Source organism: Macrosteles quadrilineatus, unplaced genomic scaffold (assembly GCF_028750875.1).
Source record: "Macrosteles quadrilineatus isolate MER2022 unplaced genomic scaffold, UCM_ALF_1.0 Scaffold_3__2_contigs__length_128488019, whole genome shotgun sequence".
Taxonomy (NCBI): Eukaryota; Metazoa; Arthropoda; class Insecta; order Hemiptera; family Cicadellidae; genus Macrosteles; species Macrosteles quadrilineatus.
In genome coordinates this window covers 118,786,903-118,807,715 of record NW_026542596.1, presented here as the reverse complement: position 1 = coordinate 118,807,715, position 20,813 = coordinate 118,786,903, and the positions used below count along the sequence as shown (strand labels likewise).

Below are 20,813 nucleotides of genomic sequence, written 5' to 3'. Positions count from 1 at the left end.
GCATGATCGGACCATGGGAACGGGTGTTTACGGGGGGTTTTATGGGGTAAAAATAGGTTTTTCCCAATTTTGACCCAAAAAACATAAAATTTAGCAATTAATTTCCAAACCATTTTGTAGAGCTTCAAAAAACAAATAATTTAGTATATTGAAGCGTTATTATGCGCCTAATGGTTACGGAGAAAATTCCAAAAAATTGTAAATTTAAAATTCCCATGTTATTCTTATGGAGAATGAGTAAACTGTTGTAGTTTGCTTGTTTATGAACATATTTTGATCAAATTTGGAAAATGTTTTTATTTCTTACTAACTATTAACATTTTACAAAAAAAAAGTTTTACCCTCCCTGGTGCAGCAAACCTAAGTACTTGTTAAACTAATTCTATTTAAATCGGGAATAAATGTTATATTTTTAAGTAGACATTTCAGTGTAAATCCAATCAGTCAAATGGAAATTCGCTTAGTCTGCAGGTTTGCTGCGGCGGGGGTATTTGTATTATACCGTTTGATTGGTTATTATACTGAGAAACTAAATAACATGTTTACTTATCATAAATTCTTTTTGTTTGTACGTACAAGTATAGTGAAATATTATAGCGAAGATCTCATGGATCCAATTTTGGGCTGCAGGAACTACAGTATTAAAATAGAACACGTCTTCAGAACCCAAATTTTACGGTGTTACTGTTTCCAGTTGTTCAATACAACTTATCTTCAAAATTCACGTGCTTCACATTTCTTTTGCATGAGTGTTCAATGGTTTAAATTCTCAACTATTTAGGTGTGCCAGATACTCTTTGCTACAGCTGATTTGATTGATTGTTGAGAATCTAAGTGCCTGATTTCAGTGTCCAATCATCAATGTACATTATTAAATCAATTCATCACAAGTATGGTTAAGCCCAAGTCTTGATGGATTCTTCAAGTGAAGAGGCCCTGAATATCTGTGGCGCCCACACTTGTATACTTATTACGAAACCAACTTTACACTCACACATGACTCCTATGGCACTGTTATGCAAGCATTTTTTTTGTAGCGGAAATTGTAAGTTCTCACAAAAGTCAACAAGGACACAATACACAACTTCTATTATTATTTTAAATTAAAATATTCTCTATAAAAGAAGGTCCAGTAAAAAAGGGTAGTAAAACACAATAAACTATTTTCCAGTTAGTGATAAGCAGAAGCTGCCAACCAACACAAAAACACAAGTACACTTCTCATCCCATTGTACATTTTGAAGTCCGCGTTCCCATTTTGAAGCTCGTTTTTTATTACTAGTTCATGTCCGGTGACTGATCGCTAGTGTCAGTAGTGTCGAAGAGATTTTGTTTATATTATTCTGGTTCATGATTTGTGCTTTAATGTTTGGTTGGTTAACTAGAAGAAGAGTAATTGTATATGATATTAGATTGTTTTTTTAAACAACTTTTAAATTACGGAAATAAACTACTAATGATTGCCAAAGTCATTATATTTTGTAAAGAGCATGAGCACAAACATCTCCAAAGTTCTAAACACTTTCTCATTCAAAGGCTTGTACAAACATTTCCATTGCACTTTCCGTACCTACATCATTAGTTCAGGCCACCATAGGACCATCATTAGCACCATAGGATGATTGATTCCAAGTAATTAAATACTGTAATTATTAGCACGTCATTACGACTGATTCAAACTTTCCTTTAACAAACATGTACGTCGGCCAATTACTAACAGCATGGTCAAAACAGTATGAACTAATGATATTAAATTTTTCCAATCTGGGAATAACTGACTGCTCTTGTCCGTTAGTTCGCTCTTTTGATTGATAAGATACAAAGCTATTGAAGGGTTTTGTCAACTCCGTATCCACAAATGTTTATTCAATGTAATTATCGGACACATGATGTTATTTCTTTATGTTACTTTTGTTTTACAGCGTTTTACATATAGGCTACGCGTGTGACATTTTTTACGCCTTTTGTAAGAGAACTGTCCAAACTCAGGTACCGGTAATGATAATTATTTTCTATCGTCGACTTTTCGTTTGATAGCTTCATTAACAGATAGTCCAATGAATGACATCTGGATCTGGGAACGATCTCTTGGAATCGAACCAGCGACCTTCAGATTTAAAACATTAATCATTCGGCTTCCTAAACAATAAACAGTTTTGTCGATTATGTCAACTTTTAATCCAGTGTTAGAACATTTACTCAAAATAAATGAAAATCTAATTTAATATCAATAACTAACTTCATATTCATACATGCGGACAGTCAAACACCACCACCACCATAAATTAATCACATAGAATAGACCTAATTGTCTGTGGTATAATGTAGAGTTTAAAGTTGAAAACTTCGGATGGTAAAAATACGCGAATACGACTCGTCTGATTGTATAATCTGATGTCTAATCGTGTTTTTCTTGCCCGTTGACGTTAGAGCCCGGCATTATCATATCGTTAACTTATTTTAGGGTAGGTCTACATTTTAACGTTTTTGGACTTTATTGTTTTTTACAGGCTGATTCTAGAGTGAAAAAATTTCAAAACGTACATAGTCTTATTAAGTAAAAATATTTTAAAAGTACAATACAAGAATACTTTAATGTGTTTTAATGGGTCACTTCCCCTTAAAAGTGATTGAATATTGTCGTCGTTAAAATCCCACTGGCGTTGACAAGAGGGGAAAATAGTTTACGCAAAGGCGCGGTGCACTCGCACTCACGTACATGAAACTACGCAGATGAAATTATACTTTAAATTAAGTTGATAATTCTTGATAAAAAAATATAAACTTCATAATTTAATCTTTGATCTTTTCTGATACAGAAATATAAATTGGCAAAAATACGCCATTTTGTATGCGTTATGAATGGATTATATATTTTTGACAAGGTATCGATCTACTTTATCTTGTCTAAACTATTGAAGTTTCTGACGTTATTTTGAAAACTATCTAGAAAGAATATTTCGTTATACTGCAATAAAAACAGCCGTTTTTAATTCATACGTTGCGGGTCTAAATAGCAGTTTTTCTCTCCAGGGAGTAAATAGTATATTTCGCACCTAGGGCCGAAAATGAGGTTTTGCTGGCTCGAGATAGTTTTAAGTTCGAGACGAAGTCGAGAACTTAAATCGATCGAGAGCTGCAAAACCATTTCGGTCCGTGGTACGAACGCTATTTTTCACCACATTATACCCTATTACCACTATTCACCGCTATGATAATGCAATAATGATAGTCAACACAATTACAAGCTTTATGGTTATGTGAAGAAATAATCTGAGGAATAAGCAAAAATAAAAATAAATAGTTGCTAGGCAACGGTGACAATAACACAATTCTATTGCAATGATGTGGATTTTGATTGTGTATTTAAAATGCATTCATGTTTTAAGTAAGTAAGCGGACAGCTGATTTTGCGGCCTCGGCCTGTAAAAACCTGCTCGGTCCCCAAATTACGATGACAGCTGGCATGGCCAGCAAAAGGCAACTTTCAGCCACCAATTAACGTATGTAATACAGCCAAAACTATTTATTTTTATTTTTGCTGATTCCTCAAATTATTTCTTCAAGAACCTTAAAGTTGTAGTTGTGTTGACTATCAGTGTGCATTATTATAGTGGTGAATAGTGGTAATAGGGTATAGTGTGGTGAAAAATAGCGTTCGTACCACGGACCGAAATGGTTTTGCAGCTCTCGATCGATTTAAGTTCTCGACTTCGTCTCGAACTTAAAAACTATCTCGAGCCGGCAAAACCTCATTTTCAGCCCTAGGTACGAAATATACTATTTCGGTCCTTTTCGAGTAAAAGTCAGCTGTTGTTAACTCAGTTGTAAAAACCAATTGTTAGCAATCGCATTCATCGAAAGTATGTATTGATTACAATAAAATAGGTTGTAGCTCATTGTAATATTCTTGCCAATAGTTCGATAGTACATATCGATATTATTATGTACACTAACACAATCGTAATAGACGAAATAATTGAATCACTTACTTAACAGTTGCTGGCTTGCATTAGCAAAATTGTATCGACGTGAAAAGTATTTTTTTAACTTGCTTGAATAGTTAATGTGACGAAAAATATAGTTCATCATACAGTTCATCCTCGGCTTCACCTCGATCGTAAAAACTTGAGGTAGGAAAAAATCACTTTAGGCCGGTGAAGAAATACTACAGTACTGTATATATGGAACCCTATTGACTGTGGCCACGTTTTAAGGCAAGTATAGTTCAAGTTTGCCTTTGTTCAATGAGAGAACCGGTACAGGGCGTGGTTGGTACCGACACTTATGGAAACTACTTGGCTGCAATCTTTGGGCTTCTGTTCACTTCATACTCTATGACCTTTAAACTTCACCGGTATTTATAACTTTGTGCTTCGAGGTTGGATAATCAAATGAAGGCGTTGAAATGGCCTTGCGGTCAAGTCGGCTTGTATTTCAGTTCTGCTGTTTGAAAGCTGCAACTCTAATATTCAATATTTAGTTGGTCTTGGTGTATTTGTGTTAAAAATATAAAACTGTATCGTAGAGAAATTATTTGAATATTCCCGTAGATAAGGAACAATTAAGGATGTATATGATGATAATCGTTCATAACCAATTTGGTATAGGAGGATGTTTCAAATAAATAAAATTATTTCTGTAACATTTGCTCTTCCGTAGTTTTTTGCAATTATAATTTCCATTCATTTTAGTGTTGTATATTCAGACTTTAAATAATTCAATCTCTTGTTAACTAAATTGTTGACAATTATATCAAATAGTTTTATCAGAAAATTAAAAATTATTATTCATAGTAGGATATGAATTCTATTCAGAGCAATATAAAGATCTATAGAATTCTTGCATGTGTGTGCATTTAAATATTTCACGAATATTGAAAAACATTTTCGAGAATCAAGAGTCAAACAGAAATAAACAGCTCAACAATGAGTACTCACTACGACTTTTAGTTTTAAATATTATTATTAAAGCTACGCAAACAACTTTTACCTAGAGTATGATGAGTTACCATTAAACCATACGAATAAATAATATTTTTTACGCAAGTTAATACGTAGGTATTAATTTATCTTTTCTAACGTATACCATATGACTCGGCTGCGGTTAAACGGCTCAAGGTGCATTTACAACCTTGTCGGTTGTTATTCACGACAAACTCATATTTCGAGTGTTGGCTTTCAATGTTTGCAAATAGAGACTCCATCGGTGGCGAGGTCTTTTACGAAGGTTGAGGACTCACTATTAGTTGATAGTTGTATAGCATGATAATGAGGACATCTTCAAAATCTGCGGTTTCCTGGTAGGTATTTACATAGACTAACCAACACAAGTAGACTTCCTATCCCATTGTACATTTTGAAGCTAGTTTTTCGTGTCTAGTTCATGTCCGGTGACACTGATCGCTAGTGTCGATGAAATGTTGTTTCTATTTAGGGTCAATTTCATGATTTGTGCTTTACTGTTTTTTTATAACTATGGGATGAGTTATTGTCTATGATTAAATATTTTATTTGGTTAAACGAGGTTTTAAATTATTGAAATGACAAGATACAAGATGTAAACCAAACACGACCTCTATAGTGCATCGGACAGAACTAACAATAAAATTGGCTTCAGCATAAGGATGATAAATCTACTTAGCGAGTGTGTTTATCTATGGTATTTATCTGACTCTGTTTCGTATTGTTTTGTTACAAACCCTTCTTAACCTATAATATGTGGTATTTGATATAGTCATCATTAGGGTGCAAAGTGACGAGCGAGGGTCCAAAGGACGCTTTCGCCCACGGGATGAACTATATTGTTCATGATGAGCATATGCAATGATGCTTATATGTATAAGGAATGATGTACAGTATTATAAGTATGTGAATTATATGTATGTATGAATTATATGTATGTATAAGAGCATGATTAAGGAAACTAAGTAACAAAACCAAAATACTGTTCATGTAAAGATAGCCTTTCAAGACGACTTCTGACTTCTTTCCAATGTTGCTAATGCAAACAGACGGGCGCACATGAAAAGAGCCCAAAAACCCGGACCTCCAAGGTCCCTCCCAGGACGGTGCGAAAAGAGCTCAGGCTGTCAAATCATTAGGCTGTCAATACCTACCGGTGAAAAACCTAGAACTTTCACAACGAGTCTTCAAATGAGAAAGAACCAATAACACAATTGAAATACATGAATTTGTTTACAATATTAAAAGATACACTGTAAAAAGATACATTATTAAAATATAGATTATTAAAAGATATTTACATTACTAAAATATATAGTCTGTTTACCTAACCTAACCTAACCAAACCAAACCTAACCTAACCTAACCTAACCTAACCTAACCTAACTTAACCTAACCTAACCCAACCAAACACAACACTATTTCAGAAAACGAGTCAGCGTCCTCCTCCTCAGGTACCTGTGGAGACCCGGGCTCTTTCCATGCTTAAGATTAGTGAACCTTTTTGGGGATTAAAATTTCGGGCTCTTTTCATGTGCTCCGAAACAGACAGCTGTTTAGTTTAGTAAGAGATTCAATCATTTCGTTTATTACGATTGTGTTAGATTACATTCGATTTGTCGATTGTTGAACTATTGACAAGAATGCGACAATAAGCTACAATCGACACATTCAATCTGGACATAGTTTCGATACAGGCTATTGATTAATTGAAGTTTACAACAGCTGACTTTTACTCCCTAGCGTACTATATAGTACTCAGCATAGACCAGCAACATGTATTTAAAAATAGCTGCAGTATGACTAAAAATAGTCTCACCACTACAATATTACATAAATAAAACTAAGCTATAAAACAATCACAGCCCGTATTGTTTAAGGGTTTGCAGGGATTCTACAAACAGAGGTAGACACTTCAATAGAGCGTTCACCACTAATATGCCCAGAATAATTTATCTAGACTAGTGCCAGACAGGTCAGGACTAATTTATAACACTCTGTGGTCGTTTTATGAATATTACTTGGTAACCTCTCATTTAAAAAAATCTAAAATTTGACATCCTCTTTAGGGACCTTACTAAATTTAGTTGCGCCACAGTTCCGATGTCTTATGCAAGCTAAGGACTAAGGACACTAAAGGAGGTAATGAGGCAGAGGATGTTCAGGATTCAGGTCGAAGGATGCGACAGGACAAGGACAGGTCAGAAGCCACTTCCTGATTCTTACATCATTGGTCCAAGGCTAGGCTAGGCGAGGTCACCTTACATCTGATACATTAGCATGTCTACAGACAATCAAGGACTGTCTGGGTGATCCAGCAACAGCTGTATCTGAGAACTCAATCTATCAAAAACATCGTGTCAAAAGAAATGGACAAGGCCGTCAAAGAATTACACTTGACGGTTCGATATAGCAGTCAGCGGGCTTGTAGATTGCTAACGAAACGCTTGTGTATGCTTTTAACACAACGAAGTGTGTTTGTTTATTATTTTTATATTTCGTTTCGGTAATATAAATATTTCAAAAATAAATAAATACCTATGGTGAAATTTGTACGAATTACAAAGCTTTCGCCAACATTCATAGATTTCATTTCGATGATGATAGATCTACCATTGACTATGAACATATTATATGATTCACATTTGTCAAATCATAAGAGGACAAAATATGCTGTGCATCAGAAAGCAGGTGATTTTAAACTTGCTGCAGTGAGCGCATAAATCTGAAGTGAGCGTACGCGCGCAAACTTGGATCCTGAATATACAATATAATGATGACATATACAAATACTCGTGCCAACAAAATCTTAACTAAATAAACCAATAAAAAACAATCTTTCATAATGAACTTGTGGTAATATCAGTCAATATATTTTACATTTTCTGTATTTGTGATGAAAATCGGCACAGCAAGTCGGCGACTGTTAAGCGTGAGACCATGTACACAAATTGATGCCATTTTACTACTGTATGTTTGTTCCACTCGTTCCACTTAATGATAATTATGTTCTACTAAAGGTTTTTGTTTGAAAGAAGGCTCTCATGCGATAAGAACGGTCACTAAATTAAATATATTCATCCATGCTTTTTTAAATGCATTTTTTTTGCAAATTTTTCAAAACAAATAATAAAACAACGAAGCTAATCAGTCCACAAATGAACTGATTGCGTTATATAACCAACGTTACGTAATCAGAATGTTCTGCGGTCCAGTCGGGTGTGTAGCAGTGGAAGATTTGCATAGTAAACTAGACTGATTATGTTACCATTATTCATTATTGAATCATTAGTTACGCTTTTCAGCCACGGTTTGACCTTTAACAGCCAGTAAGGTTATTTGCAGAATCGCACGTAAAATTGTTGCCTGGTCGGCTGTTTCAAAATTATACAGTACATTCTAAGATTGTTTTGCAGCATCACATAAAAAGTGTTGTTCTAAAAAATATGCGCTTAGTGTTTTTTTCTCTATTTATCCCATTAACCTAATTCGTTCCTTTTTTTGTGTATTTCCCACATAGGGCTATTACCATATGTCTCATTGCAAGACCAAGGCCGGATCATGGGGACAATGTTTTACCGGTATGTAGGGATTGATGGGGTGGAAACTGGGTTTGCTCATTTTGACTTCATAGCATAACATTTCGTAGGTGTTACTTTTGTGGAAGAAAGGTTAACTGTTGTAGTTTGCCTGTTTATAGATTTATCTGTATAAAGTTTTTGGTAGAATTCATTATTTTAGTCTCAGCTATTAATATTTCCCTGTAGCAAAAAACCCTAAGTAGCCTACGTGTAAAACCCAATTTTATGAAACTAGGGAATAAATCTGAAATTTTTAAGAAATATTTCAGTAAAAATACATTCGGGAAAATTATAATCTGCAGGTTTTCTATGGCTGGAGTATTCAACTTTAATAACAGCTGCAAATACATATTTTACATCTAAATCAGCTGATTCATCACATTGTTTACTCGACAAACTTTAGCCAGACTCGAAGTTGTGTCGCGTCTGTCATATTTTCATGAGTCATTTTACTCGATACATTTACTTGCGGTCATTGAACTATTTGTATACATACAACGTGTTGTGTAACACTTTGTTTGGCAACTTTATGGCTGTCGTATCACACTACATTAAGATTATCTCTATTGTTTTACGGTTATTGGCCGAGTCATAAATCATTCTAAACATGCACAATTTAATTTACCACCATTCAAAGATAGCCACGTGTTTGACTACTAGGGATGACACTTCGTGTAATGAAGGGGGCCTAAACATTAGGAGGGGGGCGCGGGTTTGCGAAAACCCCGGAACTGATAATGATTTTTATTTCACGGTAGGCCTACTACCTATGGATTTATTTCGGATATTTAATATGATCCCCTTTCTTTGGTATAGCTTCGTGCATTTGACATGTTTAATTTTGTCATGCTGTATGCAAATGACGGAATCCGTACAGAACTATAAATTACCACTAAAATCCTCAAAGTAGACCTATTTAATTTAGATCCATCTACATTTTTATATTGGGTGGAATATAATATTTTAGAAGAAAACCTGAGTTTAAGATTGTAACATTGCAAACTTTGAAAATCAACTTTTAAGAATTGAATAATTTAATGCAAGTGCAAGAGCTCGGTATAATTCATGCTCGTACACAGGGCCGGATTTCCCAATAGGCCCGGTAGGCCCGGGCCTATGGGCGCAAGGTCCCAGAGGGCGCACGACCGAGAGGATTTTTTTATATCTAAAAATGAAAATAAATAGTCTTAGTTGATAAAAAAAAACTGCCTGTTTAAGCGTTATGATTCTGAGGTTCATAAGAAGAAATAATTGTTAGGAATTTTAAACTATTTTTCGGAACTACGCATCAATTTCGTTACAAAATTGGTGGCGAACACCGGTTATACGGGAGTAGGCTGTAGGGATGTTGACGTTGACGAGCGCCCTGCCCTAGCGGTACGCATCGTATTGCCACTGCACTGCCACTATGCTGGCTCGGGCTCGGTACTATCTGATCAGAGTGATTAGGGGGGCATGCGTGGTAGACATTGTTACCACCCTCACTTCACAAAACAAAAGTTATTACTAATAAAAATATATAATACGGTGTGATGAATATCAAATCAACAATGAATTTACCTTTAAAATTTACGAAAAAATATTAATTTCAGTTTGCATTAGATTTTAGAAAAATGCAATACCCTTCAAAGCACCATTAATGCTGTAATTTTCTCCTCAGACCTAAGAATCGGTATTGTTGGCCGGAATATTGCTCTGTTTTGCTTTGGAAATATAACCTAGATCATTGAATAGTCAAAGCCTAGATGCAGTACAACCATAGGTTAAATGTAACTCACTCAAGTCGACTTCTTATGACATTGTTAATTCAAAATTTGTCAATGTCTAGTTTATGTTGGTGACACTTGATGTTAGTTATCACGTAATTTTGTTTCTATTATTTTTGGTTTAGTTCTATGATGTGGGTTTTAATTTATTTTAATATAAACAGGAGACGACCAATTTTTAATGATTAGATTGTTGTTTTTTTTATAAACTAGGTTTAAATATAGATAAAACATACTCCTTAAATAAAAAGAATTGTTTTCAGCTAGGCTAATCCAAAACGATGACAAATCTACTAAAGGAGTATGTTTAATCTATGGTATCACGTACTGTATGGAGTTCATGTTTTTGACCCTGAATTGGAATCAATGGCCATGTTTTTTTTTTTGCATGAATGCTCGGTGAGTTGAGTTGTTTTGTTTCAGTTCAGTCCCACGGCGGCCACGGCCACAAACGTGAGCATTTAGTAAAGGCATAAATTTGTTAAAAGTGTTTAAGACGGCATTTTGTTAATGCTAAACAAGTCAATTCTTAAAAAAAAACTTGCAATGCAACGATTCCGACGAAGAGTGATACTCAAGCAATTAACTTAAGCCTATAGTCGTGATATAGTTTTTAATAAAGGTTTGAAAGAACCTGATTGGGAACCTGACTGGGACCAGACTAGGGGGCGGAAAATTGTTTTGGGCCTAGGGGCGCAAAAATGCTAAATCCGGCCCTGCTCGTACATGCACAGCCATCCTTTAATGTATGTAATCAGTGTGTGTGCGTGCATGAAATTACCCGATAGTGGACGTACATGCAGCCATTACACCAAACTGGTTTGAAACTTCTGAGAAATTCGCAAAAGTGAATTGCAACTACTGTACGAACTAACCAAACCCGAACAAACGAATGTTCAATCAAAACTGTACAAGTCTACAGGGCAAATGAACAATACACATTTAGTAACTGATAATGTAATTTTTTGTTTCTGTAATAAGGATAACATAGACGAATAGAGGGGTTTTAACATTTCCGTGGTGCGTTATCCATAAAATACTGTATAGCCTACTCTTTTTGGGATTACGGACTATATCTTCGTCATAAAGTAAAAGTGATATTGTTGTAAGACTTGTTGCTATAGACTTGTTGCTATTTTCAAAAAGGTTTTTTATTTGATCACGCTAATTGAGTCAATGTTCATATGTAATTTTGGAGTAGATTTTACTTTGCCGTGTACGATTTAGATACAATACCAGAAGCAAGTCTATTATAGATGCTACTTATATTTTGGTAAAACAGTTTTAATATTAATAAAACAAGAAAGAAAAAGTTGTATGCAACAAAATAACCCTTTGCATCAACTGGCCTGAATTAACATTACAATATTGTCTACACAGCTTGTCCAAAAAGATTCAGTATTGATTCTTTAAGGAGCAAGTTTAGTCTATGTCTATACTTAACTTAAGCTCTAATACTTTGCAAATTTTAGGAATAACAACACAACCAAATTCTCCATGGGTGATTAAGACGGGTTGAGTTAAAACATTTCACTTAAAAAACATTAAGCATTATTTTCCATATTGACAGGAACCTAATAATGTGCAGTGGAATATTAACTGTCTAATTCTCTAATTAGATAATGACGCCCGGGGGAAATTTCAAGATTATACGGGTAATTTCCCATCACTGTGGGGATATTTCAGCGGTTGCCCCCTCCACAGCGCGGCTACTGACTTCGCTTTTACAGTATAACTCTTTGCTCACCTCACCGTTAGTATAGCTAGAGAACTGGTCGAAGAAAGGTGTTGTACCTTTGTCGATCATCTGTTGTGTTAAGTTTACTAAGTTGGTTTTACTACACAAGTGCAACACATTGTGATATATTTGTGTAATTCGTAGGACTATCGCAAAGTGAAGGTAAGTTATACAGCAATTAATGGTTTTTAACACATTTTTTTTATAGATTTCATTGTCTTAGTTAGTGATGATTGTTTTTATTTTTTATGACACAAAGTTATAATGCATAGTAAATTCGACATTATTTTGCAATATGTGCTGTGGAGTTTAAAAATATTTTTAGTCATTTGTGCTTAACAAAACAGCGCATTTTAATATTTTTAAATGAAATGGGAATCATACGTAAATAGGTATTAAGCCAAGTATGGATGGAGATAAGTGTAGTGCAAAATTAGCTAAGGTAGGAATTTGATTCAACCTTTTAAATGTAAATATAAAATTTTAAAACGATCCTGGGAATTTTAATTGAAATTTAGTACAGAAAGGTGCCTAATTACAAACTAATAGACTGGCATATTTAACTATCTTAAATTTCCTAAAATCAATAATTTTAGCAACTGACATTGAAACAGGGATTTTCTGTAACTTTCGTGTGCTCCAGAACTTTCACTTAAGACTGAAATACTTTCACGTCAGTTCACGCTGAAACTGAAACATGCAATTCGTGATATTTTGTAAACAAAAACAAAACAATTTCACAAGAAATCGCTACCTGAGAGGAAAGGCAGAATGTGTCGATACACAACATTTGGAATATTATCCGACAGTGAAAGATATAAACACTTCGAACTGTTAACATTTAACATCATGTTTACGCGAAATAAATAAAACTGGTGACGACCTTATATATTTGACGTCAAATCTGTGTTTGATAAGAGATTTACGTAGCTACTGATTAGTGATTACGTATGGCTACTGATTGACACGATTGCGATTGTTTTTGTTTACTCGTTATCAATCTTCGTCAATGATTAGCATTAAGATAAATCTCTGTCGAATTTGTACACATTCAAAATACATCAGAATAGACAATCGAAATGTGCGACACCTATGATAGAAACATCCTGTAAGTAAATATTATTTTATTTTCGTCCTGGTTTATCTGGTTTATATTACATTGCTTAGTTTATTACCTAAAATTTAAATTCATTGTGTATTTTTCACAGTTCAAATTTAGTTTTTTTTATGATTTACGTATAAAGTGCAGTATGTTTTAATATTATTTTACAAACATAGCCTATTACACGTTTATGAGAATCATTTGCACGAACTTCTTTGAGAATCTTTTGCAAATTTAAGACCTCTAAAAGAGACATAAGAATGCAGTCGGAGTATCAATTGACAATGCCCTCATTTAACCATTCAACCCTGGGTTTCGCTATTGTCGCTGCCACTGTATGCTGCTATCTTATGTCTACAATTTTTATTGCTCTGACACTAACATATCCAACCAACTGCAGCATTCGTGATGGATTTGAAAAATCAAAATTTTCCATGTTGATTTCATTTTCTTAATTTTCATGCAAGTTCATCTTCTTCTGCACAAGCCAAGGAATTCCATCGTACACTTATGTATTTATGGACTATCAATGCTATTCACTTCTTAGTTTATATTATAAATAGTTTCAGATAAAGTGTACTTGTATCTTGTGAAAGGACAGAGAAACTGCATTAGTTGACTACGTAGCTGAACTTTCCCTATCGACCTTGTCTGGTCTCTTTCTGTTCTCGCTCTCTCATTGTTTCAATATATAATGTTAGTTTTTTCTATCCCAAAAGTGTGAAATTTCCTCGTTTTAGCGAATTTCCCTTATAGGGAATAAGCTGTTACCGTAGGTCTCATAGTAAGACTCATAGTAATCGGACCCGGAACCGATTTATTTTTTCGTTTTGAGGTCCCTAGAACCCAAAAACACCATTCGTTCAAAATTTTATATAAGTACCAAAATTTGATGTCCGTTAACGTGATAACTCGAGTAATTTTTGTCAGATTTTGATGAAATTTGGTTTAAGGCGGGATAAACTTGAATGAGCTCGCGAACCAGCATGATCGGACCATGGGAACGGGGTTTCACGGGGGCTTTATGGGGTGAAAAATGGGGTTTCTCATTTTTGTCTCTCAAAACACAAAATATATTAATTTCTCTCTAGACCTTTTTAAAGAGCTTAAAAAAACACAAATAATTTAGTACATCAAATTGTTTTTGTACGGTTATTGGTAACAGAGAAAATTCCAAAAATTGTAAATTTAAAATTCCCATGTTATTCTTATGGAGAATATTGTAAAATGTTGTAGTTTGTTTGTTTATGGATATATTTTGATTTTGACCAAACTTGGCAAATTTATTTATTGTATGCTAAGCTATTAATATTTTACTAAAAACCTCCACTTAAATCGTTTCCTTCTAGCAGCAAACCTATAGGTAATCGTTAAACCTAATGTTATTTAGATAGATTCATTGAAAATCAATTTAGACAAATGAAAATTCGCTTAGTCTGCAGGCTTGCTGCGGCGGGGGTATTTACTTTATAATTCGTAAATGTTGATTAAAAACTTACCATTGTAGGTTGGCCAGTTTTAGTTTACAGTAACTATCCGTAAAACTAGACTGTGTACAAATGCATTTTAATTTTGTAAAATTTTATATTTAAAAACAAACTATAGATTTAAAAAATCTAATAAAAATCTGTTATATACGTACTATGTTTCCACCCGGTTTATATGGGGAACTTTTAAATGTTAATATTTCTTCTCATTTTATCATAAGAGTTTAAATGCAGTTCGTTAAATTTCGGTAATTTAACTAACGGTGTTAGTTAATGAAGGTACTTCATTAAAAATGGTATAATCATGTCATGTACGAACAGTGACATTTTTTAAGTAAATATATATTAACTTAAATCCAGACGGATTTAATCATACAGGTATTTTCTCAAGGTTATGTTGGTTACGTATAAGCGCAATCAAATAGAAAAAAGTATAAACTGTTGCTTGTTCCATTATGGCATAACCTAAAATTAGTGAACAATGTAAAATTTAAAATAAAATATTCAACTAAGAACCTGATTTTATTAGTACGAGAGTCAACTTGCCGCATTCTCAAAACCAATGGTAAACATTATTGGTTCAAAAATGTTGAAACTTAACATCACTGTCAAAAGAACAACGAAGCAACAAAATATCGGAATATTTAAATCTATAAATTAATATAATCTTAAATTTGAGGAGAAAAATCCCAATAGATCATGAAATATGTCTAGTTTTTAGTTTAGTACGAATGGTTAAAGATAGGCGATTTTGCCGGCCACACTCATTTGATAACTTAATAATCTACATTTCCTTGAGATTTGGTCAAGGAAATTCCAGAAACAAAACTTGTTAAAAACCAAATATTGGAAATTCAACGTAACACTTTAATTTCATCTTATCATAAATTAATCTCAGTTGATTTCTTGCACGGTAGTCAAATTTACAACTCATGCAACGATTTCTAAATGAATTATCTCTATTCAGATACTTCTCGACTTCCAAACTCAATTAGTCTTTCCGTTCTAAAAATAACTTGTCCTGATTAGGAGTGAAATAATCGGGTATTTTGTCTCGCCTTCCTCCAAATATAGGTGAAACCCAACACCGTCATGTCGCTGGAAACACGCGCAGGGTTTCCTGTTTACCTGTAAACAACTTTACTAACACTAACACTCGCCTAATATCTTACTCACACACAGACACACGCACACTTCTTGGAGTTTCCTACAGAATGTTTCGTAATAATTCCCAGAATTCCCTGATTTCCTCTCAATCTATCTTTGTTCTTAGAAGTTCGGTTATTTTCGTCATTTTACGGCTACTTATAGATTTAAAGTTGTATGCATCTTTGTGATGTTAAGATATAAAAGACAGCTATATTGATTTAAACAGTGACATAAAAAACATTTTGTTGTCATTGGATATCTTTAATGTGGTGTTTTGTTCTCTAAGACTAAATATTTTGTTTTAGTCAATCTTTTTGTGATAAAGGTCAATGCTCTTACAATAAATAGCTAATGGAAAAAACGACGGATCCTACGTAATTAAATGTGTGAACAATTATTTTGTATGAACATTTTTTGAGTCATCTTGTTATTTCCTGATTTATTGAGTATTCGATTTTAGTACAGTAATTGACTATAAAAAGGCAAATTATGTTAATTTTGATTTTTGTAGCCTTCATCTCTATATTCAGATCATTTTTATTTTACTTCACAAGGTAAACAAATAATGCGACTCTCTCCTATCTTCTCACTCAAACTTGGTTGAAGTATGAATAAATAGTATGGTCAACATTATTGAAAAAATAAATATAACAAAGGACCTAAATGAAAAGTAATAATTTTCCCATGCAACCAACTGTAAGTTGTAGTGGATCATGGAAGAAATTGCAGTAATGATGTTTCCAACAAGCCTTCTGGGTTAAAAGCTTTTAAGAGTATCCCTGCAATTTTAATTTGTACGATTTTAAGATACTTTTTCTCAGAAACTGGTACCTCAGTTTTTCTATACATTTTGTAATTGTGTTTTTTTTTTTTACAATGTAAGCTACAATTATTTATTCAAGAAATTTACGTATTCTTATTCTTTTACTTTCATATTTTTAAAATTTGTCTGTTAACACATAAATACAAAAATAGTTACAGTTATGTTCCACCTTAACAGTGCCATTGACTATATATAGTCAATACTATATAGTCAATGGCAGTGAGTAGACAATGCCATTAATCATTAATCAACTATTATTTTTAAGACAGACACACACCTTGGTGTGTATTTCAACCCAAATATGAATGAAGGATGAGTGTAGTATGGAGTGATCTGTGTTGCTTTGTTACTGACTAGATCCGCTGTTTATTTATTCAGCAATATTATTTGAAAGCCCAATGATCAAGGACAGCTGGGTCCAGAGAACCATTTTTTTGGGGGGGCTACTGACTTTTCTCAGGATCCAAACTGAAGAGTGTTCAATATTTTACGAATCTCAAGACATTGTCTAGAGTTTCATGAATCCGCTGATTTTAAATGGATATTTTCGTTGCAGAATGTCAGTAGCAAGTGTTCATCCAAACTCTCAGTACAACCACGGATTCCAACAAACAGACTTTTACACGGAAACATCAGTTCTGTCCATAGAAGAGATCAGGCTGCAGATGTATTCCTGTTTTACGTAAGTTTACAAAAATTCTACACTAATTTATTCACACCAAAAAACTGAGGAGATGAGTTAAAAATCTGGTTCTCATGTTCGCAAAAACTGAGACTATTATTATTAGGAATATGTTTCAGACCCATAATGGAAAGGTTGAAAATGTGTTTCTTTTGAGTAAATATGGTTTTTATATCCTATACTCTTAGAAATATGGAAATGCCCCTTAACGCCAGGTAAAACTCATATGTTCACTCCCAAATTATTGCTGGTTATACCTTCACAGCCTAGGATGTTAGGTCCCAGCATGGAACCGGTTACATATTGCTTCAGACTTAAATGTCGTGGCATTATCATGTGGATAAACTTTATTGGTAATTGGGAAAATTTGAACCTGTAACTTCGAGGATCAAAGTCCTTGCTCTAAACTTAATACCCACTTCTCCTGAGTAAATGTGGTAAACAATCAAAATATATATTTTTCCAGCCATACAAAAACGTCATTTGTACATAATTTTACTCTTATTAGGACCAAATGTTGAAAGGTTTATTTTAAAATGTTCAACCCATTTTATGAATGCATACAGGAAACAGAAGAATGTAATTTCAGTTATATTCTTGTAGTTGTATAAACAGAAAGTATCTCCAGTGATAAAGTTCAGAGATAATAGACTGTGTTCATGGTTTGCTACAGTAGTTAAACACTTGTGTTGTGTTTAAATATTAAGTAATTTCCTACATTGACAATGCAATGATTCCTTCAGCACAGAATAAAGTCAATAATAAACTCTTTATTCTGCGACTAATGTGATTTTGTGAAACGCACTCAATAAAAACTTTGGATAAAATTGTCTGATGTCAAATTAGATAGAGCCTCTTCTTTAACGAATGGATTTTACCAATATCAAAGTATTTGAAAAATGTAACAAACGGTTTTCATCACCTAGTATCTTTGAAGGTGCAAAACCATATTTAGATATTAAGATTAATTAAGTGGTTTAAGGGTTATTGTGAACATTTTCTATCACAATTTTTACTCACCATTACCAACAATGACCTTCAAAAAAGAATTAATTTAGTGCTTAAGAGGATGATAACGGTAATTAATAAATATATATACCTATATATTCGTGGGAGAAATATGGATTTAGGATCCAATATACTGTATACATGCCTCCTTGAGATGGACTTATGTGAGCTGTCCTTGTCTCTAATTAGTTGCTTCACAATCAGTTTAATCTTCCATCTTGAGCTCCAAAGATGAATGTTGTAACTTGTCAAACTTATGAATGATTACATCACCAAATACTAAATTAAAACAAGATGATGTGGTGATTTTTGGTGTATAAATACTTACCGTTTGGATTATATTTGGTGAAATAGCTATATCTTGTTTTATATTGTTAATTTGATCTTTAAAATTAGCTACACCTTAAACGTACAAATTACTCATTGCCATTGTGTTATTTAACCTGCTGGTTTACTTATTTTACTCAACAATAAATTAACTAAATTTTGTTTTGTCGGGTTGCAGGTGTGGAGTCAGCTGGTTGGAGGACCATGTGTGTCTGGATTGTGCCGAATGTGGCGGATATTCCCTCCAAAGGCCGTGCCCTCAGTGTGATGGACAGTGCAACTCGCTGTGGAAAAGAGACATTACTTTGGTAAGGATAAACTGATCCTGTAAGTTTTAGTATTGACTTTGTATGCTGAAGCACACCCTATCTAAAAGGACCAACGTAGCCAATTGCATTCTAAAAGAACAGTTGAATGTGCCAGTAACGGAGTGTGTTAACTAGTGTCTAAAATTATATTTTATACCTAGTTTTATTTCACTGGGATAGTTGATGTAAACTTAACTATTACCGAAACCCCGGTCTGACAGACCCATGGGAATTTTCACAAACGCATGTTGGCAACACTGTTTACTTGGGGGATTCCATTCCCCCAATACCTTCCCCCCTTTTCTTCCCCTACCTCTGGTGGTTGTTTGTTCATTTTGCGTGGGTGCCGTACCTTGACAGGTTGTCTGTTCATAACATTCCCGTCTCAGAAGTCCAGCCTTAGTGTATTTCAAAGCGAGGTCAAGCAGGCCAAGGGTTTCGGTTTGTGTGTTTCTAAGCGGGGTCCATTATTTTCAAACGGGGTCTCACAGACCGGGGGTTTCGGTTAGCGTCAGCCTGGGTAGGGTTTCGGTATTAGTGTTAAAAGATGCATAGCTTACAACAAGTTGTCCAGCTTGGTTAAAAGTCTGAATAACCCACCACCAATCTATAATCCCATCTATAATTATCTCTTCTAATTTATCAACTAAGGTGTGTTTAAAGAATACATAACACAGGATGATGTCGGGAAAACGAGGAAGCTAATGTCTTGGCCAACTTTGTCTATATGTATCTGCTAGTCATCAATTTTGATTTTAGGTCACAATAATTATTCAGATAAACTAATTCGGAAACAAAAGTAAAAGTAAACTTAGGCGTGTACCTGATACAACCAACACAGATACACATTGTAAATTAAGAAGCAACAGCAAAACTTAACTATAAACTTAACTGTAATATTCTTTTATTGACACCCTGTATTTTTAATTGTAACACTGTTAACTGAAGGTTGTTTGTTACAGTCGCATGCTAGTGGAAAAGCTCGCTGGACGGGAGAATGCCTTAAAAAGACCTCTGAGTCTGGAACAACACAGGAAAAAGATTCATCGATCTGCAAAAATCTGTCAAAACTGAATCTCAAGTCTTAATGAAGATTATAGTTATAGGAGAATATAGCACAACTGTGCAGTACGGAGCTGTGAATATGACTTTTAGTGTAGATATTTTGTTTCCAACAGTGACCAAATGTTGCATCCTCTCTATTCCTCTTTAGTAAAACTTAATCCTAACTTGCAAAATTGTTTGTTATTTTCAATAAAGTAAAATCTTCAACCAAATTGAGCAGTCTCTATGAGTTGTAAAAGGATTAAAAATAATCTGGGTCATTGTGAGTAAAATGACCTTTGTACAAATAGGTATTCATTCTTGAAATTCTCTAAAAAAACTGTAATAAATATTTAACTGTAATTGTGAAACATCAATGTAAATATAAATTTGTATATTAGAAAATATTTATAGGCCTTACTATTTATGTACTTTTATACCTTTGAGTGTGTTGTTTCACGTAAGATTAATGTTGTGATAGTTTGAATTTCCACATTCTCATATAAAAGTATTTTGTCTAGTAAATGTTGATTATCATACAGTCTTGTATTTATTTCTTTCCCTAATTCATTTTTCAATTTTAAATGTTACGTCTATTTTGCACCATGATGGCGATTAAATACGACCCTTTAATAAAGGTGTGTTGCCTTAGGGGAAGCTTTATAGAAAAACTAATATTATTTGCAGAAGTTTCTCATCAAGACCTCCCATTCAAGTATGAGGTTGATAGGCGTGTGAGTGTGCAAAGGAAAATCTAAAGAAATATGGTCTATAAAATCTGGTATAATAGTTTTGATGCTTATTTTTTAAGATGTAAAGAGACTGGCATAGATT

The 20,813-nt window shown here is 33.9% G+C and overlaps 1 protein-coding gene across 1 annotated transcript; it reads left to right on the top strand.

The window, feature by feature from the left end:
• Window positions 1-12,069: 12,069 nt before the first annotated feature.
• Window positions 12,070-20,474, top strand: LOC128990461 (protein pinocchio-like). Its single transcript, XM_054412831.1, has 4 exons — window positions 12,070-12,211; window positions 17,167-17,292; window positions 18,806-18,935; window positions 19,898-20,474. The coding sequence occupies exons 2-4, from the start codon at window positions 17,168-17,170 to the stop codon at window positions 20,021-20,023; spliced, it is 381 nt and encodes a 126-aa protein (XP_054268806.1). The 5' UTR covers window positions 12,070-12,211; window position 17,167; the 3' UTR covers window positions 20,024-20,474.
• Window positions 20,475-20,813: the final 339 nt, after the last annotated feature.